This window comes from Alexandromys fortis, unplaced genomic scaffold (assembly GCF_014885135.2).
Source record: "Alexandromys fortis isolate MF-2015 unplaced genomic scaffold, M_Fortis_MF-2015_v1.1 scaffold_12, whole genome shotgun sequence".
Classification (NCBI taxonomy): Eukaryota; Metazoa; Chordata; class Mammalia; order Rodentia; family Cricetidae; genus Alexandromys; species Alexandromys fortis.
The window spans coordinates 4,613,324-4,638,274 of NW_026067937.1; the positions used below are offsets into that span (position 1 = coordinate 4,613,324).

Here is a 24,951-nt window from a genome sequence, read left to right on the forward strand (position 1 = left end):
CTGTGGCTGGCTGTGTGGCTGTGTGGCTGTGTGGCTGGCCCCTGGACTCTTCTTCTTCTTCTCCTTCCTTCATCCTCCCTCTCCTCTTCTTCCTTTGAGCCTAGATGTCCCCTCCTAGTTCTTTTCTCTGCCTGGCCGCCACTCCACATCCCTCTCCTGCCTAGCTATTGGCATTCAGCTCTTTATTAGACCAATCAGGTACTTTAGACAGGCAAAGTAACACAGTTTTACAGAGTTAAACAAATGCAACATAAAAGACTGCAACACAACTTTGCATCATTAAACAAATATTCCACAGCATAAACGAATCTAACACATCTTAAACTAATATTCCACAGCATAAACAAATCTAACACATCTTAAACTAATATTCCACAGCATAAATGAATCTAACACATCTTAAACTAATATTCCACAACAGCTTAATAGTTTCAAAACCTTATAAAAATGCTAAGATCCCTGAGTTATAAATAAAAAAGGTAAATTTTGCAGCATGTAAAAGATATCTTAATTAAAATTTTTACATTTCATTTAGTGTGTGTGTGTGTGGTGTGTGTGTGTGTGTGTGTGTGTGTGTGTGTGTATGCAAGTGCCACCTTGCCATGGTGCATGTGTGGTCAGAACATAACTTGTGGGAGTCTGTTTTCTCCTTGCACGATGTATGTCCTAGGAATTGAACTCATGTCGTCAGGTAGAGCAACAACTGTCATTACTCACTGAGTCCCCTAATTAAAAACTCGCAACATGAGAAGGAATAAAGCACATCAGTATTAGGTGTCCTCTGGAAGTTTAATTCCGCCAACTTAAACTAGTTTCATGACCATTCATGACTAGATTGCTTTCTCTTCCTTTAGAGATTTGTCTTTATTAATTAATTGTGTGTGTGTATATATATATGTGTGTGTGTGTGTGTGTCTTTGAGTGGGTTTGTGCAAGGAGTGCAGTGTTCCTAGAAGCATCAAGTCCTCCTGAGTAGAGTTCCAGATCATTGTGAGTCACCCAACTTGAGTGCTGGGAACTCTCCTCTGCAAGAGTAGTAAGTGTTCTTAGCTGCTGAACCATCTATCCAGGATTTCTGCTTTTCTAATAAGTGCTTTTAACAGAAATACCTTGAATCATGTAAATTTAGCAAGGCCTGCATTCTCAAATGATACGGAAGCGATTAGCATCTTTTCACTTCATCAAAATCTGGAACCGAGGGATCTAGATGGACAGCTGAGCCGTCAAGAGCACTTGCTCTGCAGCTATGTCACTGGAGCTCAGGTCCTGATGCAGGTAAGGAAGCTTCCTGTGCAGCTATAACACTGGAGCTCAGATCCTGGCACGCAGGTAAGGAAACTTCCTGTGCATGCTTGGAGCCACAGCTTGAATAAGGATGGAGACAAGGTTGACGGAGTTCTCCAGCTCCCAGAGATGCTGAGAAAACTTAAACTCCAGGCTCAGGGAAAGACCCTGTTAAAGAAATAGGAAGAAAATGATAGAGGAAGATACTGACACTTCTTCTTGCCTCCCCATGTGCACATAGGTGTGCACAACTGCACACACATGTGTACATATGTTCACACAGACACCTACATGAATAAATCAAATCAAATCAAAAAATCTTTAAAAATTTTAATTAGGGGCTGGAGAGATGGCTCAGAGGTTAAGAGCACTGACTGCTCTTCCAGAGGTCCTGAGTTCAATTCCCAGCAACCACATGGTGGCTCACAGCTATCTATAAGAGATCTAGTGTCCTCTTCTGGCATACAAGCATACATGGAAGGAATGTTGTATACATAATGAATAAATAAATCTTAAAAAAAATTTTAATTAGATCTATTCAAAATTATTTGTGTGTGAATATGCATGTAACTGTTTTGCCTACACATGTGTACACACACTCACACACACACCACATGTGTGCTTGGTGCCTGTGGAGGTCAGAAGATGGTATCAAGTCCTTTAGAACCAGAATTACAGATGATTGTGAACCTCCATGTGGGTGCTAGGAACTGAAGCCAGGTCCTCTGTAAAAGCAACAAGTGCTTTTAACCACCAAGCCATTTCTCCAACTATCCTTCTTAATTTTTTTAAAAAATATTCTTTCTTTTATGCGTGTTAGTGTTTTACTTGAACGTATGTCTGTGTGTTGTGTGCGCATGTGCGTGTGCACGTATGCATGCACACGGCATGAGCATGATGAGACCGGAAGAGGGTGTTTCACTTCTATTGAGGCAGAGTTTTATTACATGGTTTACGTTAGTTTGAACTTTTAAGCCTTCTGCCTCAAATTCCTGAGTGCTATTATGGGTGTGTGCCCTTGCATACAGCCTTTATGTCATTTTTGAATCATTTTTATATATTGTACAAAAATTTATTAATAACAATTTTCTCAAGACAAACCAACTATTTAAAGAATCCTGCTAAGGCTGGACTCTATATCCAAAATCAACTGTAAAAAAAAAATAAAATCCTTAAATTAAAAGAGATAACAAGGGGTTGGGAGAGATGGCTCAGTGGTTAAGAGCTCTGGCTGCTCTTCCAGAGGTCCTGAGTTCAATTCCCAGCAACCACATGGTGGCTCACAACCATCTGTAATGAGATCTGGTGCCCTCTTCTGGTGTGGACAGAACACTGTATACATAGTAAATAAATAAATCTTTAAAAAAGAAAAAAAAAAGATTAACAAGGAAAAAGGGACCAGAAGCCCGTGCTGTGTGGGACAGAGTAACAAGAACATGGATTCTATCACAGGACAATGCACAGAGAGAAAACATCAAGTTGCATGTTAGCTGTTTTTCACGTTTACTTGTTCATTTTTTTACTTACTCCTTAGTACTGAGATCTAACCCATATGCCAAGCTTTCACTCTACAGCTACGCAGCATCTTTAGCTTCAATATTTGGGAGAAAGATTTTCTTCCATCCCTCATAAATTTTTTAATAAACCCAACATTGATGGCTAAATGGTTTTAATGCAGAGTTCTGTAAGTTAAGTATAGGTGACCTGAGTCCTGACTCAGTTTCTCTGGTAGGAAGCACAGATACACAGATAATACCTAGGTTACATGGTTTTTTCTAACTGTCGCTTGGGTTGGTGTGGGATTTGGGGGTTAAGCAACTCTCCTGTGGTGTGGGATTCCCCTCTGTATCCTGTGAATATGTTTTATTACCATTGGTTAATAAAGAAACTGTGTTGGCCTATGGCGGGGCAGAATATAGCAAGGCAGGAAATCCAAGTAGAGACAGAGGAGGAAAGAAGGCAGAGTCAGGCAGATGCCAAGTAGCTGCCAAAGGAGAAAGATTTCAGAACCTTACCAGTAAGCCAAAGCCTCATGGTGATATTCAGATGAATAGAAATGGGTTAACTTAAGATGTAAGAGTTAATTAATAGGAAGCCTGAGCTAATAGGCCAAACAGTGTTGTAATTAATATAGTTTCTGTGTGATTATTCGGAACTGGGTGGCCAGGAAACAAACATGCAATATCCATCTATACTCCTGCCTCAGTCTCCTCAGTAGCTTGCTGCAGGCCAAAGCTTATGTCTGTCTTTAATAGTGATACAAGTAACATCATTAGAGTGCTGTCTGTGCAATCTCGAAGACAACCCTGTGGCACAAATTTCTATACATTAACGGGAACAGTTTTGTTTGTTTGTTTGGTTGGTTGGTTTTTGTTGCTGTTGAGACAGGTTCTGTAACATTGGTTGGTCTTGAACTCACCACATAGAACCATTCTGGCCTTGAATTTGTGTCTGTAGTCTACTTCAGCCTCCTAAATGATGGAATTACAGGCATGCACCACCACTGCTGACAAGAATAGATCCTTCTAAAGGCTTTGTATACATGTTCATAAGTTACCCTTGGGAGTAGTTGAACCAATGTATCACTAGTAGAATATTCAGGATTCATTTCCTCATATTTACATTTAACCTCTATCAAATTCATGGAGGAAAAGGTAGTTCCCTGCTGTCATGGGACTTTATCTCCAACTGCTGACTTGGTTCGATATTGCCCTAAATAGCATTTTCCCTTGTGTTTAGTCTCTCTCCATATCAGTTCATCTTGCATGCCCCACCAGTTCTGCATCAGAGTGTCTGTGCTTCTAGTCCCCTGTTCAGAGAGCTTCAATTCGCTGTCTGTGAACTGAGGGTGACGTCTTCAGCCTGTTATTTAATGCACACCAATGCAGCCTCGTTGCTCATCTCTTACCTCAGCCTCCACTTCCTGCACATACTGTAGGACTCAGGGTCACGGGATGGTCACTCTCTTCTAAAGCATGACCCATAGTTTCTCAGCTCTTTGTCATCGGTCAGTGATGAAAGTTCACGTCACAACCTTGACACATCTCCCTTCCCTCACCTGTGGCAGACACTGCTAATGAATCATCCCACCTTTTCCCACTGAGCAGGGATACAGTGTCTCAGTGTTGAGCCACAGGCTGCTGCTACCAACGGAATGAACTGGGCACGGGAGGTGAAACTGACTTGCCAACTTTCCAATGGCCCTTTCACTTAGTTGGCATTCACGCTAGCTCCTCTTCTTGAATTTGCTGGTTGAGATTCATTTCAAAGGCCCCTCCTTCTCATACTCCACTCTCCACCTCCAGTTCTCTAAACACGTTCCACGGCTCCTCTACTTCTCCCTTCACTGTGCCTTCAAAAGAATAAAAAACTGTGTGCTCTGTCATGTGTCCTAAAACAATAAGGATAACAACATCTCAGGTTCTGAAGCCAGACTATATTACATTGATGCTGGATCTGTCAACCAGCTGTGAGCTTTTGAACAAGTAGCTTAATATCTTTGAATGTCAGAATCCTATATGATGAGCAGAATAATGAGACCTACTACAGTTGTAAAATTCAATTTTTAAAAGAATGCAGGCCAAATGCTTACCCAAGTGTCTCTTTCTCACAAGCACACACACACACACACACACACTAAAAAATAAAAACAGAAACCAGGCAGGGTGGCACACACCTTTAATCCCAGTACTTGGAGGCAGAGGAAGGTAGATCTCTGTGAATTCGAGCCATATAATAGAGAGACCTTGTCTCAAAAAGACCAGAATTAGTTAGAACTAAACTAAGGACTGGGGAAATGGCTTTGCGGTTAAGAGCACTAGCTGATCTCCCAGAGGACATGAGTTCAGTTCCCAGCGACCGTGAGCACAGTACCCACATATTTCTCAAGAACTTAATCATAGGATTACCATATGACCTAGCAATTCAATTCCTAAATGTGTACCAAAAAAATTAAAACACGTTTACACCAGACCTTGGTGGTGCACGCTTTTAATCTCAGCACTTGGGAGACAGGGGCGGACAGATTTCTGTATATCTGAGGCCAGCCTGGTCTACAGAGTGAGTGTCAGGACAGGCTCCAAAGCTACACAGAGAAGCCCTATCTCAAAAAAACAAAAAACCAAACAGATTCAATGCAATGCCCAGCAAAATTCTTCAAAGACCTTGAAAGAATGGCGCTTAACTTCATATGGAAAAGCAAAAAACCAATGATAGCAAAAACAATCTTGTACAATAAAAGGCATCACAATCCCTGACTTCAAACTCTACACAGAGCTACAGTACTGAAAACAGCTGGGTACTGGCATAAGAACAGAAAGGAGGACCAATGGAACTAAATAGAAGACCCGGATATTATCCACACATCTTCAAACACCTGATTTTTGACAAGGAAGCAAAAAAATATATATCAAATGGAAAAAAGAAAGAATATTTAACAAGTGGTGCTGGCATAACTGGATATCAACATGTAGCAGAATGAAAATAGACCCATATCTATCACCATGCACAAAACTCAAGTCCAAATGGATCAAAGAACTCAACATAAAGCCAACCACACTGAACCTTATAGAAGAGAAAGTGGGAAGTACACTTGAATGCATTAGCACAGGGAACCACTTCCTAAATATAACCCCAGCAGCACAGACACTGAGAGAAACAATTAATAAATGGGACCTCCTGAAACTGAAAAGCTTCTGTGAAGCAAAAAACACGGTCAACAAGACAAAACGACAGCCTACAGAATGGGAAAAGATCTTCACTAACCCCACATCAGACAAGAGGTCTGAGAAAAATGTAGAGCTCAATAAATATATAAAAAAAAAACTAAGTACATGTTTACATAAAAACTTGTACTTATGTGTTTACACTCACATTATTGATAACAGGCCAATCCAAATGTTCATCAACTGGTTAGCAGATATGATAACTCACCTATGCAAGAAACTCAACCATACAAAGGAATGAAGGGTCTTGGGGTGTAGCTCAGTGGTAGCACAGCTGCCTCCCGTTCTCAAAGCCATCAGCTCTAAACAAGAAAGTACTGATACACGCTAGAGCATGTACAAACTTTGCAATGAATACTGAGAACAAGTTATTAAGACCACATACTACACGATCCCACTTATATGAAATATGCAGAAAAGGCAAATCCTTACAGAGAGACAGTAAAGTCATGGTGTCAGAAACTGGCAAAAGGGAGCATGGGGAATGATTAACAGCTATGGAACCTCTCTTAAGGAAATTGAAATGCTCTAGGTGGTGATGATTGTGCACAGCATTATGCGTAGACTGAAAGCTCTTGAATTGTGCATATAAAATGATGACTTGGGCTGGGCGGTGGTGGCGCACGCCTTTAATCCCAGCGTTTAATCCCAGGGAAGCAGAGACAGGCGGATCTGTGTGAGTTTGAGATCAGCCTGGTCTACAGAGCGAGTTACAGGACAGGCCTCAAAACTACAGAGAACCCCTGTCTCGGTGGGGGAAAAAAGAAAATAGAAAAAAGATAAAAGACAAAAAAAATGATGTGATTTTCAATATGTAAATTTTACATAAATTTTTAAAAAACAAAACAATACTACCTTATTGCACATGCCTATAATCTCATCATTAGTGAACTGAGGTAGGAAGAATGAGAGTTAAAAGCTAACCCAAGCCACACCTTGAGGCTTTGAGGCTCAATGCAACACTAACCCAGCGTGAACAAAACCCTTTGTTTAAAGCTGGAGAGATGGCTCAGCAGTTAAGAGCATTGGTTGTTCTTCTAGAGGTCCCAGATTCAGTTCCCAGCACCCACATGGCAACTCACATCCGTCTGTACCTGCAGTTCCAGGGTTTCTGATACCCTCACACAAATATACATGCAGGCAAAATAGCAATGATGATAAAATTAAAAAACAAAACAAAAACCTGTTTATATCCCCTAACACCACAAAAGGAAAGGAAAGAAATGTCAGGATAGCCAAACTACATATCAAGAACTTGCCTCAAAAAACAAACAAAACACCTAAATAAATAAATATGTGTTGACCGAGGTTTCTGTCTTGCCCAGTCCCACAGTTGTTCAGTTCCAAAGAAACACAGAGGTCTACATTAATTATAAACTGGTTGGCCTATTAGCTCAGGCTTCTTATTAACTCTTATATCTTACATTAACCCATAATTCTTGTCTATGTTAGCCATGTGACTTGGTACCTTTTCTCAGTGAGGCATTCCTCTGTCTTGTTTTGTTACATAAACATTTATAATCCTTTCTGGAGGTTAATTTGAAAGCATGTGTAATATATACGCATATGATTAGGGCCAGCAATGGTCACCTCCAACTAGTGTACTTAGAGGTGAAATTTTTGTTCTCCCCTATCTTATTTTTCTATTCTAAATGCAGCTATTGCTTCTTTTCCCTTTTATTAATTTTTCATGGATTTCACATCATGAGTCCTGATCCCACTTTTCTCCCCATATCCTCTCATCTGCTCTCTGTCCTTGCAACCTCCCTCCAAATCATAACCAAATTTAAAAAAAAGAAAGAAAAGAAAAAAAATAAAAACGGGGGGGAAAAGAAAGAAGGAGGAGGAGGAGGAGGAGGAGGAGGAAGAGGAGGAAGAGAAGAAGAAGGAGGAGGAGGAGGAGGAGGAGGAGGAGGAGGAGGAGGAGGAGGAATCTTATAGTGGCAGCTGCACTGGGGCCCATGAGTCACAATTTACCTTTAGCCCATACATCTTACTTGCAAGTGTTCATTGCCACAAACCATTGTGACTCGAGGCCTCTGGTTTCTGCTACACCACTGATAATGGGCTACAGCTATTACTTTTATAATAGAAATGATAAAACGTCTGTTTAGTTTTTAGAGTTTTGGTGTCTCAGAGATGGGATTTGATTACTTGTTTTGAGGCAGGTCTGTGGCCCTGGCTGGCCTGGAACTTGCTATGTAGGTCATGGTAGCCTAGAAGTTGTCATTTCTAAGTACTGGTATCTCAGCCTTTGTCACCAATCAAGGCTGATGAAAAACATTTAATTTTTTGAAGATTCACGGAGGTCAGGATTGAGCTAGCTCAGTTTTATTGAGGTCACTCTAATTTTTTTTTAAATTCATGAATAAACTAGAACTCTTTTGAGCTTGTGATTGTATGTCCAGAAAATGATGAAGTTGTAAACTATAGAAGGAACTGAAGAGACACGGTCTGCAATTAAACAATGACTCACGAGGTGCCTAAGGAAATCATCCGCCAAATGCAATGGGTAAGTTCACAGAAATGGATGAGGCAAGGCTGAGGTGTCGAAAGAGCAGCATCCCCACAGTTACAGAAGTGCACAGCTGCCATCTGAAGCCATGACTCCAGCTGTGAACTGAGACCGCCCTGGAGCCACGCCCTTCCCAGCCCTGATGGTGTCACTTTTTATGCCAACCAAAGCAGTAGAAACGAACCTTACTGTTTTGCTTACTACAGGTTAGTAATCTCCTAAAATTACTGATGACTTCGGTTTATTCTTTTATGAGTTGTCTGTTCGTAAGCCTGGAACTTGCTACATAGACCAGGCTGGCCTCAGCCTCACAGAGTTCCACCTCTCTCTTTCTCCTACACGCTGGGATTAAAGGCATGTGGTCATAATGCCTGGCTTGTTATACCTTCGAGATTTATCTTATAATTTAGTTATTTGTATGTATGTGCCATGTGTGGGCGGGTACTCGTGGAGGTCAGAAAGAGGCATCGATGCCCTGGAGGTAGGGTTACAGGCAGCTGTGGGCCGCTTCACTCTGGTCCTCTGCAAGAGTAGCAAGCTCTCTCAACTACTCAACATGTTGACTTCCGCACTTTAAAGATTAATCATCTTAACCTTTCATTTCTCATATACAATGCTAATATTTTTCCACTTATCATTTGTTTTAGTGGTTTATCATGATAACCAAATGTATTTGACTCTTATGAGGCAAAATCTATTACTGTTTTCTTTAATAATTTTCTTTCACTTTTATTATGAATCCTTTCCATACCAGAAGGATATTAGGGACTTGCATTTTTGTTGCTAAAATTCCTTCCTCAGAGGAGATGTAAACAGCATCTACCCAGCTCCCCAGGGTCCCAAACCAAACACAGTTCCACCAAAGTTTACTTTGGGAAGCCATTGAGTTTATTGGGCTTACCTGACAAGCTTAGATAGGATGACTTACAAAGGCGTGGATGCTCCTCCCACAAAAGGCAGTACCTGGAAAGCCTTTACCCAGCAGGAATGAGAGCTTCCGTGTAACTGCACAGAAGGATTCGGTCCTCTGGTTGGTCTGGACTCTCTACTCTAGCCCCTCCCTGAGGTCTCAAGCAATTAACACACAGTTACATATAACAGGTAGCAGGGAGTGACTGGGTACTCAGATGAGTCTTGTGACCCCACCACCACCACTCTATAAGGGGATATAAACAGTCTATAAGGCCCCTTTTATAAGAGGGTACACTTGAACTCCCCAAGAATGTAGCAGCTTGGCTCACACACAGTTTTCTTCTAGTGTTTCATTTAATATTTATTTTTTAAATTTCACTTCTTTAAAGTCATTTGGAATTTATTTCAGAGTGGCTACTAAAAATGTGTCTTAAAACACATTTACAAGGGCTAGACAGATGGTTCGGTAGTTAAGATCACTGGCTATTCTTCCAGAGGGCCTGGGTTCAATTCTTGCACCTACATGGTGACTCACAACCATCTATAACCCCAGTTCCAGGGAATCCAACACCATCTTCTGACCTGAGCAGCAGGCACTAAGAGGTACACAGACTCCCATGAAGGCAAAACATCAATTCATATAAAATAAAATAATTTTTAAAAAAATCAACATTTAGAACTTTAGGTATCACAGCAGATGCTATACAAAGAAAATAGTTACAATATTAAAGTGTCCAAGCGATCACCAGTTAACACAGCAAATTTTCCTATAACATAACTATTTAAAACTATTCTTCAGCCAGGCCTGGTGACAAAAGTCTTTGATCCCAGCATTCAGAAAGCAGAAGCAAACAGATCTCTGTGAGTTCCAAGCTAACTTGGTCTGCATAGCAAGTTCCAGGCCAGCCAGAGCTACATTGTGATACCTCAAAAACCCAACAAAACAAAGCAAACTAGTTCTAACTGGTTCATTTTAATAGGTGTGAGCTATGCAGAAACTTCCGTTAGGGCTGAAGAGATGGCTCAGCAGTTAAGAGCCTTGCTATGGTAGATGCCTGGGGTTAGGTTCCCAGCACTCACATGATAGCTCACAACTGTTCCTAAGTCCAGTTCCAGGGGGATCCAACACCCTCCGTGGTCACTAGGCAAGCACAAGGTACACATACATACCCGCAGGCAAAACACCCATGCACTAAAATAAATAAATCTAAAAAAATAATTAAAAAATGCTTTTACCAAACTGACTTTAATAGTCTTACTTTAGGAAAGGCATCCTTCTATATTATGTGATGTCTTTTGATATGTACAGTTGCAACCCGATGGTGGAGGCACACGCCTTTGATCCCAGCACTCAGGAAGCAGAGCAGGCGATCTCTATGAGTTCAAGGCCAGCTACGGAGCGAGTTTCAGGGCGGCGGCCAGGGCTACACATAGAAATCTTGTCTCAAACAAACAAAAAACAACAAAATTAAATTTAGCTGGGCAGCGGTGGAGCATGCCTTTGATCCCAGCACTCTGGGAGGGAGAGGCAGGCGGATCTCTGAGTTCGAAGCCAGCCTGGACTATGAAGTGAGTTCCAGGATGGCCAAGGCTTACACAAAGAAACCCTTTTTTGAGGAAAAAAATATATATAAAAAAAGTACAGTTGCCTTGATAGTAAATACTTGGAATTTTCTTTTTTAAATGAAAATATAAGGCATGTTGTTCATTGCATGAGCGGGTGACACCCTTGTCAGGGTAGAGCTTGAATTTCACCTGTTTGTGACCGAAAGAGAACAAAAGCCTCCCTTCATGATTCATGGGGCAGGAATCACAAGAGCAATTGCTGAATGATTAAGTAGAATCCAAATGCCAAGGGGGTGAAGTCAAGATCCTACTACGGTAGAAACCAGAAACCCTGGTTTCATTGCCCCTCCTAACTCACTTACCCAATTTCCTTAAACTAATCTCTCACAACTTCTGCACCTGTTGGCCAGTGCATTAAAGAACGATCTCGTTTGATTTGTCCAAAGCCACGAGCGTATGAGTTACCATATTAAAATACTAAAAGCACCTTGAAGTCCAAGTCTCCATGGACAGGGTCAGCTGATGCAACTCGGGAGCCTTCAGTGTTTTCCCTAATTAAGAAGTCTCCTTTGCCTCATCTGTAACCTCAATGCTCAAACGTTCTGAAGCCCACCGCGGATAGCAGAGTGCCAGAGGGAACGGCTTGGGAATCACAGATATGCCACATTTGCTAATGAGACTGAAATGACAATTCATTTTAAGGAACATAACCTTCCTTCCAACACCTGTGATATGTTAACAAGCTTTTTATCTCTTTCCTAATAGTTCAGATCTGTGAGATGTTAGTTTGTGGATATGTATCTGTAGGACCGCTCGCAAGAAGATGCGTGTCTGTAGCATTGTGAGATGTTAGTTTGTAGATGTGTATCTGTAGGACCACGCACAAGAAGATGCGTGTCTGTAGCATTGTGAAATGTTAGTTTGTGGATGTGTATCTGTAGGACCACGCACAAGAAGATGCGTGTCTGTAGCATTGTGAGATGTTAGTTTATGTATATGTACCTATAGGACCATGCACAAGAAGATGCGTGTCTGTAGCATTGTGAGATGTTAGTTTATGTATATGTACCTATAGGACCACGCACAAGAAGATGCGTGTCTGTAACTTCGTTCACTGCCGTTCAAACATGTAGAGAATAGCACTGAGGTAGGGAACCAGGAGACTATCCTGAGCCTTCTCTGGAGCACATTAGTGACAAGGATAAAGGAATGAACAATCGGTAAGTGTACTGTAACAGTCTGTGATTACACACTCTGTGTCCAGTGGTGGCACATGCTTATCACCCCAGCATTCTGGATGGAGGAGCAGAGGTGACAAATTTGAGGAGAGCCCGGAATACTTGGCAAAAAAAAAAAAAAAAAAAAAAAAAAAAAAACCTCCTGAATTCACAGCTGATACCAAGTTCTTGGACTCTAAATGTAAATTTCCTAGAATCCTTTCATGAGAAAAGCCTTTGCTTGGTCATCCATCCGGTCAATGTGGAGTGCTGAGGAAAACTGTTAGGCTGAACTGTGTGGAACTACAAATGCTGGACTATTGTATTTATGTTTTACTTTCAGTTTACAAAAAAATGGTCTTTTCATATGGTTGAGCACAGAAAGTTACACAAATCCTTAGAGAGGGAAAGAATATAGCTGAGGATTGAGACTCCGGGACACAGCTCTGTGGGAGAGCACATGTATAGCATCATGAGGTATGCAACCCCAACATCAAAACAGGAAGGAAGGAAGGAAGGGGAGGAAGGGAGGGAGGGAGGGAGGGAGGGAGGGAAAGATAAAAAATAACAATCATTAGAATGTTTACCAGGCCAATTTTAAAGCAATTCAAAGGGATAAAAGGAGAAAAAAAGTTAAAATTGGGAAGGGAGAAAAGGAATATACAAAAACAAAAAGAGAACAGGATATCAAAAGCAATAGTCTTGAGATTGGGGAGATGGTACAATGGTCAAGAGCACTGGCTGTTTTTCCAGAGGACCTGGGCTCAGTTCCCAGCACCCTCCTAGCAGCTCCCAACTGTCTGTAACTCCAGTTCCAGGGGGTCCGATACCCTCCTGTGGTAATTACAGACACCAGGTACATGTGTGGTCCAAAGACATTATATATAGGCAAAACACTCATACACATAAAATTTTTAATTTTCAATTAAAAAATAAGTTATTTGTTTTGAGACAGAATCTCACAGAGATCTGCCTGCCTCTGCTTCACTAATGTTGACGTTAAAGGCATACCTTACTATGCCTAGCCCAAAGATAATTTCTTAATAAATAATTTAATTCATTTAGAATTTTTAATGTGTAAGACTTTATAAAGAAAAGACATTGAGACTTTATAAAGAAAAGACATTGTTCTCTTCTTCTTCTTCTTCTTCTCCTCCTCCTCCTCCTCCTTCTCTTTCTTTTCTTTTCTTTTCTTTTCTGAGAAGAAAGTTTATTTCAGCTTACAGACATTGTTCTCTTCTTCTCCTCCTCCTTCTCCTCCTCCTCCTCCTTCTCTTTCTTTTCTTTTCTTTTCTGAGAAGAAAGTTTATTTCAGCTTACAGACATTGTTCTCTTCTTCTTCTCCTCCTCCTCCTCCTCCTCCTTCTCTTTCTTTTCTTTTCTTTTCTGAGAAGAAAGTTTATTTCAGCTTACAGTTCCAGGAGGAGAGCATGGTGGGGAAGCCATGGCACAGCAGTAGAGGCAGGAAGCTGACTGACATGTTTCATTAGCACGGGAAGCAGAGACAGAGACAGAGAGAGAGAGACAGAGAGACAGACAGAGAGAGACAGAGACAGACAGAGACAGAGAGACAGACAGAGAGAGAGACAGAGAAAGAAAGGGAACAGGAAGTCAGAAAAGACAGTGTTCATAATTATGTATTTTTTATGTTTTTCAAATCTAAATTCTGAAGATAAATCTTTAAAAAGGAATATTGAGGAAGTAGAACAGTTTTAAAAAAACATAGAAGTTCTTAATTATGCCGCACATGCTGGTGCTTGCCTGTAATCCCACCCATCTAGGGCAGGAAAACTCCTTTAGTGCTCAAGGTCAGGCTAGGGCACACAGTAAAATCCTATATCCAAAACAAAAATAAGAACGGAAAAACAAAATCCCAAAATTACAAAAAAAAAAAAAAAAAAGCAGGTGATTCAAGACTATCCAGATGGGAAGAACAATCAGCAAATTACTGAAAAACCTACACTCCATATCTTAACATTTGAGAGTTTAAGACAGGATGCTATGAAATAACTCAGTATTAAATAAAAGAGAACAAAGGAACCCTGTGTGCGCGTTACCTAGACAGGTAACAGCCAAGAGCAGCTCCACTGCCTTACTGTGCTGTGCAGCTGTGCTGCCCAGGTGACTCCAAGCTCATGATCCCCCTGCCTCAGCTTCCAGAGTAGCTAAGAGTATAAGAACTCGCTGTGTGGTTTCTTCCTCATCCTACTGGTGTGGAGAATGGAACCCAGCCAGCGCCTTCCAAAAGCTAGACAAACGCTCTCCTGGTGACTGCTTCTCTCACCCATGCTAACGCGTGGGTGCTGTCATGGACGGAAATGCAGGGCTTGCTTCAGTTCCTATATGTGCCCTATATGGAAAGTATGCTTTTGCAAATGATTCTGCATAAAATCTGCATTAAAAAAATCTGTCCATTCGGAATACTATGATTATTTGAATATGTGTTTACAAAAGAAGCCAGAAGAATTGTGTGGCATCAGGTGGTGACTACCTGTAATACCAGTTTCGAGAGGTTTAGGCAGGAGTAATGAACTAATTACAGCTGTAAAAAAAAAAAAAAAATGCAACGTCCACATGCACACCGAAAGTTCTGTGACAAACAGTGACAAAAGTCCTTGTCACAGGGCCCTGGGGGCAGCTCAGAAACCACACCATTTCAAGTTCCCGAGTGCCTTGGAAGGACTATCAGGTTACGTATATTTTCTAATCGTAACATGTGGTTCTCATAATGGTTCCTAGCATGAGAGGAAATAGATGACATTTCTCAGGGTGCTTGATCTCATTGAATTGTTTTCCTGTTAATGATTGCTGCTCTTCAGCGATGAAATTATATCTAAACTCTGTCAAAAGTTTCCCAAGAGGGCCCCTGGCAAATGTTTAAAATAGACTCTTTAGCCCCTATGCAATAGCTCTGGAAAATACCTGCACACGGATACACAATTCATGTCGAGCCGTAGGAGTCTTTTCTTTTCTGCTTGCTGATTTTACTGGGAAAAATTAAAACCGCAGTCAATTGCTGTTGAAATGTCAAGGCTAAATGTCACAGAACATATGTTCAGTTCCTCTCCTGTTCCAAACAGTCCATTGCTACAGTCAGCCGTGTGTCTCCTAGGACGTGGATGTGACCCCACATCGAAGAGCTTCATGACCATGGCCTGAGCGTTTCCCGTCACAGCCTTGAGTCCGTCCTCGTGCCCACACAGAAGCCAGTTTCCATTTCATTCCTGAATTCACAGAGGTGAGTGGGTGGGTGTGATGTGCTCAAACCCAGAGCTGCACCAACACATCAACCAAGTCCATTAATCGCATGGCTCTCTGTTTTGGTTTTCTCTTATTTCCTTTGAAATTAAATAATTCTTTGCCCAAAGGCCCCATTGCTTAATAATTCAAAGCAAGCACTGGAAAGAGTCAAGACCCCGGCTCCTCACATTCGCTTCTCCACGCTTCGCTGTCCCTCTGTGTGAAGGAGCATCAGAGCATCTGACCCAACTCCACAGACGCCAGAGTCTAGGAGAGAACCTAAAACACTTTAGGAAAAAAAGTGGAAGAATATTGTGGTTATTTTTAAAAAGTAAAATAAAAATTCAAATGCAGAAAGTAAACAACAGAAGAAATCAAGAGTCTGCTACTAGCTCCCCCACTCCCCCAGCTAACCTCGGAATATCTGAGTGCCATAGTGGTTGAGCGCCAACTGTGCCCTTCTTAGGAAACATGCAGGCTGAAATGCACCACTGAGAAACAGCCTTGTGTTTCTGACTCCCCTCTCAGCCAGAATAAAGGCTGTTATCTGTTGCCAGCACAAAGCCTCAATTGTCTGAGCCCAAATTTCCAGAGATGTGGGTAGACTCATTCTATCAAAGAATACTGTCAGATTCCCAGCTGCTGACCTCACAGCAGGGAGCTTCCCACTATGCGCCTCTCCTAACAGTGTGAAGCTGACAACAAGCCCAAGACCCTCCTTCCAAAGCTCAAGCCAAGCAAGAGCCCAGCATCAGCTGAGGAGCTATCGGCATTCTTCAGTTTTCCTTAAGGATGTGTGACTCATGCTAGGGCAGGGAAAACCCTTCTCCCAAGAGCAGTTGGACAATGTAAACTGGATTAGATTGGGGGAGGGGGGGCTCAAAGTTGGGTGGGTAGAGAGGTGAGGGAGGATATGGGAGGAGTGGGGTAGGAGAGGGGAATATGAGTAAGTCACATCGTATGAAATCTCGGTGGTAGCACATGCCTTTAGTCCCAGCACTCAGGAGGCAAAGACAAGCAGATCTCTGAGTTCAAGGCCAGCCTGGTGTAGGGAGTGAGTTCCAGGAAGAAGAAATCTGCTCTTGTCTAGGAGAACTTGACAGGCCTGCATTCTTAGATACAGATCTCAGAAAGATCCAGTTCTCCCGAAGGAAAATGGAGTTTATCTCTCCACGGTCAGGGCTTCCAGTAGTGGACTGACCGAGTAAGCAGAAGAATGGCTAATTCTCAGGAAGGTATTTCCAGTTCTTGTGTTCAGCAAAAAGAAATTTCTGTCTTCTCCATAGTCTGATCTCAATTGCTTAAACATGGAGGAAAGACTCATTACCCAGACGGTTTAAAACCCAAGGAGGACATGCGGAGGGAAAGGTGGGCACAGACACTGTTTAGAAGGAGCAAAAAGTGTTGATGGATAATTAGGGAAAATACTTGGCTCCATTAATCAAAATAAAATAGATAATAGCATTGTGGGGAGGAAAAAAAGAATTAATTGAAGAATAGAAAGGAATCGAAATGGTATTTCGTCTTGTTTCACCTTTACCAAATTCCAGGCTACTTTGGCCAGAGAACAGAATGTAAAATATTGTCCCAAGAGTGACAGAGCATGTGACTTGGCCATGAAGAATGTGGAGATGCACGGTCCTTATCTTCATTCTCAAACGGTGAGCTCAGGGCATCTTCAGTTATTTATTTGTAATGATATTTCTCACATAACGTTTTAAAAGAGACATTTCCAAAATTTTACTTCAGCTCATGATAATGAAGTGAGCTTATTGTTCTTTTTGTTTCTGAAAAACTCAACGAAAAGTTCAAGATCTAAGATTACTTTGTCCAAGAAGGATGAAGTTATTAGTTGTCCCTGTAGCTATGACCAAAAATACCTAATAAAAGCAGAAACATACTGAGAATGGGCACAATTTGTTAAAGTCTGTTTAAATTTGCATGCGGACACTAACCTCGTAGAATAAGAGGTACTAAAAATCACAAGCATTCATCCACTGGTGTTTTATTCATTAACAGAGTGATGAAATCATCGCACGTCAAATAGCTTCTGGAAATTTCCACTGTAAATGAGAGGGAGGGACAGAGGGAGGGAGAGAGGGAGGGAAAGAGAGAGAGAATATGAAAGTGAAAGAGGTGAAAGTATGCCTTGTTATCTTCTTATCATGGAAAAAGTTTTGACATAGCAGACATCTTGAAAGGATTCTACAGACATCTCAGAACTGATGAACCCATCAAAGAACTAAAGTAATTAATTAATTTTTGGTCACGTGTCAATTCAAATCACGAACAAAGTGCATTTTTCTCGGATGAATATTGTGTTCTAGCCCCTGGACAGCCCCCACTCCCACCCCGTGAGAACAGCTGGCCAAAGGTAACCTCAGGAGCCCAAGTTTTGCATCTAAATTGGGAAAACTCCCCTTGCGCCCCAGGCGGTCTGCTTTTGCCGCCAGCTGCTGAGAACGTTGTAACCGGTCGCACAGGGCGGAGGACTGAGTCCAGGAGGAGGAGCTCGGCCAGGTGGCCTCCGAAGACTCGTCTCTCCTCCCTGTCCTACAGCGGTGACGGCGGCCCGGGGAACGCCGGCTGGGCTCTGCGCCGCGCACGTACCCCGAGCGCCCCTTCGCGGATCCTAGACGCCTCCTCTGCGCGCTGGTGTCACCCGGGCGCCGTGAAGGACCAGGCTCCAACTGTCGCCAGGATCCAAACAGCGTCAGCGACGCAGGGCCAAGCCGCCCCGGCGACTAGGAGACAACTCGGTTCCCGCCCAAGGCCTGGTGGAACATGTTTTCGGGGACGCAGGTGCGGCACGGTTTGGCGAAGTGGGGAATCACCGGGAGGGGATGCCTATGCGGTGGCGTTCAGATATCTAGTTGCGGGTCTGCGGCCGGCCAGAGTCGTGTCTGCCTTGGCCAGTGTCCGACCTCTCCTCCGCAGATTCCAGATTCCGGGGAGCAGCTTTTCCTCCCCGGCACTCCTTGGGGTTTCACCTGCCTGGAGCGCCTTGGATCTGATAGATTAAATATCGCGCGTGGGGCGCAGTGGCACGGCAGCTTTGGATACAACAGGTCCCTGACTCCGTCCCCACTCAAACCTAACCCACTGAGACGGGGGCACAGGGGTTTTTTGTTGTTGCTGCTGTTGTTTCCTTTTTTTTTTAATGTGTCTTTATTGCTTTTGTTTTAGTTTGCATGACAGTTGCTAGACTATGTTTCCACTTCTGATCGCACTCAGCCAGCTGACCAGACTTACCCTCGCTGTTCCTCATTGGACAAAAAGCCTAAAGGATTCCGACCATGCCCGAGAAGAAGGTAAGTAAGTTTGCCACCTATTGGGAGAAAACCCTTCTGGAAACCAGGAGTGGTCTACTATATAGATCTCAAGCCGAAGTGTGGTAGGGTTCACGCCCTCCTGAGCCACAGAGCAACAATGCATCTTTTGTTTTAATTTGTGTGTGTGTGTGTGTGTTTGGTATAGGGTTGTGGGTTTTTATGTTCTTTAACTACAATATGTACAAATTTATCTCTGAGTTTCCCTTGGTAAACAGATGTTTTAACACCCGGTTTGTGTTAACTGAATTGAAGGCCTATTTCGAAGTCCAAAAATCTTTGAGTTGCCTTTTCCGAGATGAAGCTATGTGTAAAGAGCAGGCTTCTTGGAAAGCCTGAGAGGGAGGCCAGACTCTTGTCAGGACTTGTTTGTGCGCTGTTGGGAGTCCCCGCATAGAGAAGCGCTCCACCACTGCCCGCCAGTCTGGACCTGTGAGACCTGAACTCTACCCCCTTAGCCTTGACCAACTTCCTCTGTAGAACGATGGCACAGGGAGGAGGAATGACCCCACTGGTATTTTTTTTTCCCCAAATGTTATGTTGTCCATATAAAGGCGAGTGATTGAGAGATAAGTTGTGGGGCTTGCTAGCCCAGAATTTTCGGTTACTGCTCACAAACGGATTAGTTCCTACTTCCATTTTAAAAGCCTAACCTAGCAAGCACCAGGAGGGGAAAAAAGAGAGCCCTAGGCTCTCTGCACCCTTTCCCCTACTTAGTCACTGCACTTGGAATTTACTCACACATCCCTGTCCCTTATCTCTTTTGATCAGATCCAGTTCTGTTGATGAGGTTTTTGTTGTTGTTGTTTTGTCTTTTACTCTTTGAGGGGCCCACCACCCAGCTCCCAAATAAATACACAGAGATTTATTCTTATTTAAGAATACTCAGCCTTAGCTTGACTTGTTTCTAGCCAGCTTAGCTTAATTTAAATCATCCCGTCTACCTTTTGCCTCTGGGCTTTTACCTTTCTGTAGATAAGACCTTTCTTGACTTCACACTCCTTGGCTTGCTTCGTGGCTGGGTGGCTGGGCGGCTGGGCAGCTGGGTGGCTGGGTGGCTGGGCAGCTGCGCAGCTGGGTGTCTGGGTGGCTGGGCGGCTGGCCCCGGATGTCCTCCTCTCCTTCACCTTTTTTCATTTCTTCCCCTATTCTTCTCTTTATTCTCTCTGACTGCCAGCCCTGCCTATCCCTCTCCGGCCTTGCTATTGGCCGTTCAGCTCTTTATTAAACCGATCAGGTGTTTTAGACAGGCAAAGTAACACAGCTTCACAGAGTTAAACAATTGTGATGTAAAAGAATGCAACCCAATTTGCATCATTAAACAAACGTCCCACGGCATAAAAGAATGTAACACATCTTCAGCTAATATTCCACAACACAGTTCGCAGTTCATTTTTCACTTGAGTAGGCTGTTACTAATACTCCTGACAGGTTTATTAATGATTAACAAAGTGTGAAGTGTGCTCCCCTGCCGTGTGTGTGTGTGTGTGTGTGTGTGTGTGTGTGTGTGTTACGATGGGGTAATATTTAGCCTAGGCGATTGGGTAGATGGATTTGAAACAGACAAGTTTTCAGAATGAGGGGACCCTTCTTGGGCTTCCCAAGCCTCCATGCGCAGTAGGACGCAGACAGTGCTCTAGGTTGATCAGGAGTGCGATTGTGACAGGCATGGACTGGCATTGCCATCACAAACAGCATGAAGTGGTCTAGAAGTCAGACCCAAGTGCAGAGAGGCCATGTTCATGGGACGTGACAATGAGCGGGGAGCCGTATATAAACACACAAGTGTGTCACGCCCTCTGCTGGCTGCTGGGGTCGTAGAGAGGGCTATCTTGCCTTTGAGGAAAGTGTGTTCTGCTGGGCCAGGTGAGGAAACAGATGCTCTCCCCAAGCACAGTGACAGAGGGAGGAAGGGAGGACCCTGAAAATGGAAAAGAGCAGTGGCAGCTGCTCCTGCTGGAAGAGCTGTATGAAACACAAAGTTTCCATCTGCAAATGAGACAGAGTGAATGGAAACCTTAAAGGCACAGTGTCCTCCCCTTATCTTCAGCGGGTGCATCCTAAAACCCCCAGCAGATCCCTGAAACCTCAGACAGTACCGAACCCTGTGGGCAAACACAGCCTACTTCCAGGCGCCGTCTGTCAGAACGGCCACCAGATGGCTAATGAGCAGGTAGTGCCCATACTGTGGACCCTGTGAGCACAGGGCCAAGTGATAGTCTGGACAGAATGAAGTGAAAGGGGTAGGAGGTTTTATCACGTCACTCAGAAGGACATACAATTTTTCCACTCCGTATTTTTAGACATTAGTTGACCTGGGGTAATTGAAACTATAAAAAAGTAAGATCATGAATACGGAAGTACCCCTGAAACTGAGGGTCAGGAAAGGAACCCCCAGAACAGCTCTATTAAAAAAAAACCTTAAGACACTGTTGAAGTAGAAGGGTCTTATTTAGAAAGCATAGGGAAAAGAAGAAAAGAAAAGAAAAGAATGGAATATTTGAGTATTGGATTTGTAACAATGGACTGCATAGACAGCCAGCCTCTTAGGAGAATTCATGATAAGAAAAACACCCCCTCTACACCAGCACCCCCTCCCAGGCTCAAAGGCTAGCACCCATCACCTCTACACACCACACACACACACACACACACACACACACACACACACACACAGGCTCAAAGGCCAGCACCCACCCACCCCCTCTACACCAGCCACCCCTCCCCCACAGACACACAGGCTCAAGGCCAGCACCCACCCCACCTCTACAGACACCACACACAGTGGTCCAGGGGGAGGAAGGAAGCAGCCTTCTCTGGGAGCACGGGGCACTCCAGGGAAGTTTGCTGCCTTCCAAACGGGGAAATTGACAGTGTTTCTCCTGAGATGAGGAGTAAAGCGGGGAAAGTCTGCGCTGGCCCTGGAGGTCGTGCGTAAGGTCAGCCCTGACAGAACTGACACTCGCTCTCAGAGGAGAGGCAAACTGTAGATCCGCAAAGGCACGCTTTTTGGTTTTCATTTTCATTTTTTTTTCCGGGGGTGGGGGGCTTGTTTGTTTGTTTTGAGAACAGGATGTCTCTGTGTTACAGCCCTGGCTGTCCTGGAACTCACTCTAGACCAGACTGGCCTTGAATTCACAGAGATCCATCTGCCTCTGCAACCAGAGTGCTCGGATTAAAGGTGTGCGCCACCACCACCCAGCCCAAGAAGGCTTGTGTAGGTAAAGTTCAATTACAATGTCATGTGTGCCCAACCATAGGTTATATTTATGACATTATCAGGAATATAATTTCAGGAAAAGTAAAAGTATTATAGCTCTTTATCTTTTGTCTTCTAATTAAAAGTATTTTTAATAGCCTGGTGTGGAAGCACATGCCTATCTATAATCCTAGCACTTAGGAGAATCTTTGTGGGTTCAAAACCAGCCTGGACTAGGCCAGTTTGGGACACATAGAAATACCTTATTCAAAAAGAAAGTAGCTTTGCTGAGTCTTAAGGTAAGCTGGATGGGTATTTACGAGTTGGATGATTGCCCATGAGAAAGTTGTCAATGGTTCTTGTAGCATGAATAATAAAAACCCAGAGATAGATCTAGGGGTTAAAGACAGAGATCAGAGAAACAGAAGCCACTAGAGAGACCTTTTACCTCTACCAATGCTCAGACTGCCTAGACTGCACTGTGTCTCCACCAAACCTCAGACTCTACACTCCAGTGACTTCCTGTCTCTTCCCCTTTATATTCCTCTCTCCGCCCAGTCATTTCACTTCTATCTTCACCTCCTTGTGCTGGGATTAAATGTGTGTAACTTCCAAACACTGGAACTGAAGATGTGAACCACCAGGATCGATCTTGTTTAACCCAGAATAGTTTGAAGTCACAGAGATCTGTCCGCCTCTGACTCCCAAGTCCTGGGATTAAAGGTGTGTGCCACCACTGCCTGGCCTCTAGTGGCTTAGCTTTGCACTCTGATCTTCAGGCAAGCTTTATTTGTTGAAATATAGATAAAATATCATTATAGTTCTTTTTACTTTGTTTTCTTTTTCAAAGATATAATCTCACTCTATAACCCAGGCTCTCCTATGTGCATGGTAATCGATCCCTGCTTAGCCTTCCAAGTGCCAAGATTGATGACTGATTGGTACTGTCTCTTTAGCAGTAAAATGTAAAGATCTGAGCTTACCTGAGAAGTAGGAGTACCCAGCATGCTCATGAGGCTGAGCTGGGCAGGCTCTAAGCTGTCTCCCCACGGGTTTCCTCTTTAATCCTCTGCCAAATTGAGTTACACCAGCTTTTTCCTATGAATTGCCTTGATCTATAGAGCTGAGGTCCATGCTAAGGGCTGGGGAGACAGTTAAGGGCACTTGCTGTACAATCTGGGGACCTGAGCTCGGATGCTAACGCTCACATAACAAGCCAGAAACCATACACATGCCTGTAAATACAACTCTTAGATGGACAGACAAGAGGACAGCTGAAGCCTGCTGGCTTTAGGCCTACCAGGGAGGTTCAGGGCAAAACCCTGCTTCAAAGGAATGGGCTAAGAGTAATAGAAAAGACACCAGATGCCCCCTTCTGGCCTCTGTGCATGCGTGTTTGCTTTCTGCTCTCTCTCTCTCTCTCTCTCTCTCTCTCTCTCTCTCTCTCTCTCTCTCTCTCTCTCTCCCTCTGACCTCAGATCTCTCTCTGTAGGCACCTGCACATATACTGTACACATAAGCTCACCTAGGCACATATGCATACACATAAATTAATTTTAAAAAATTATAAAGAGAACTTCATGGTAACAGATAGTAAGTGAGGAATATTAAAAGCAGGTTGGGGCTCAGTGCTGTCAGGAAAAGCAGAACATGACAAAATATGCTGACTGAATAGGATGGGTGGGGGTCAGAGTGACATTGAACTAAATCCTAGAGGAGGTAAAAGAGCAGGCTAAAGCCGGGCGGTGGTGGCACACGCCTTTAATCCCAACACTTGGGAGGCAGAGGCAGGCGGATCTCTGTGAGTTCGAGACCAGCCTGGTCTACACAGCTAGTTCCAGGACAGGCTCCAAAACCACAGAGAAACCCTGTCTCGAAAATCAAAAAAAAAAAGCTCACCCTGGGAAAGGCTTAGGGCTGCCATAGGATCCCTAACACCCAGTGTAGTCATTGACTGGCTAATAAAAACTTTCTGTTGACTTAAGTCCAAGCAGTCTTCTCGAGTGAATGCCCACAACAATTGCTCCTGCTAACATCAATGCAGCTCCACCAAACTGGCCATATAGGAGGAACTCGCGTGATAATGCCTATGCGGTTAAAAACAGGACTCAGGTCCGCAGCATTTGTTTTCTGTATTCATTATGACCTTGGTGAGCAGAGCAGGTCTCCTCTGAAGATTTATTTATTTTATGAGTGTTTTGCCTACATGTGTGTCTGTGCACCACTTGAATCCAGTGCCCAAGAAGGCCAGAAGAGGGCATCAGATCCCCCTGGAACTGCAATCACAAAGGGTGAGAGCACTCATGTGGGCGCTGGAAACCAAACCCAGATTCTCAGCAAAAGCAGCAAGTCTTAATTGCGAGTCATATCTCCAGTCTCTCTTGAACAGCATAAGACTAATTGTGCTTGTGTCTGTTACTCAAGAAAACCTCTCTCACTAGTTTGAGATGAATGCTAGCCCCTTGTATTATCTTCATGGAAGCCACATAGCTTGTAATAAAAGTCAAGCCATCATATCTTCTCTAAATTTGGGGGATGCTTGTGTAGTGGTCACCGTGGGATACAGCTGAAAGCAGACCTTATTTAGATAACAGCATTTGTGGTTTTCCTCTCAGACAGACATAGCATCTCTCAGCAGTGTGTTATTCTGTCCTCTCAAATATGCTACCTTGTGGACAGATTATTGCCAATTTTAGATAAGCACACAGAAGCTCAGAGGGTTGGATGATGCACCCAGGATCATTCAGAGAATCATTGCCATATGGGCCTACTGATCTCAAATATCTACTTCCAGCCAAGATTGGCAGCGTGCCCAGAGGTTGAGGCCAGCCTGCGAATTATAGCAAAAGTTGGTCTTAAATGAGAGAGGAGAAAAATGGGTAGGTGGTGGGCTTGGGAGACAGCTTAGTGGGTAAAGTGAATACTCTGCCAGCGTGAGGACTTGAGTTTGGGTCCTCAGTGTCCA

At 43.4% G+C, this 24,951-nt stretch overlaps 1 protein-coding gene and 1 long non-coding RNA gene across 2 annotated transcripts in view; one reads left to right on the forward strand and one right to left on the reverse strand.

The window, feature by feature from the left end:
- Positions 1–13,586: 13,586 nt before the first annotated feature.
- LOC126504591 (uncharacterized) lies at positions 13,587–17,522 on the reverse strand. Its single transcript, XR_007592657.1, has 2 exons — positions 17,414–17,522; positions 13,587–15,745 (listed from the first exon to the last, which is right to left on the reverse strand). It is a non-coding gene; the product is annotated as an uncharacterized lncRNA (long non-coding RNA).
- Positions 17,523–17,984: 462 nt separating this feature from the next.
- Positions 17,985–24,951, forward strand: part of Prrg4 (proline rich and Gla domain 4) — a 29,920-nt gene continuing 22,953 nt past the window's right edge. The window contains exons 1-2 of the mRNA XM_050146989.1: positions 17,985–18,260; positions 18,645–18,769. Of these exons, the coding sequence (XP_050002946.1) occupies positions 18,667–18,769 (103 nt within the window). The 5' untranslated portion in view covers positions 17,985–18,260; positions 18,645–18,666. The remainder of the gene's footprint in view (positions 18,261–18,644; positions 18,770–24,951) is intronic.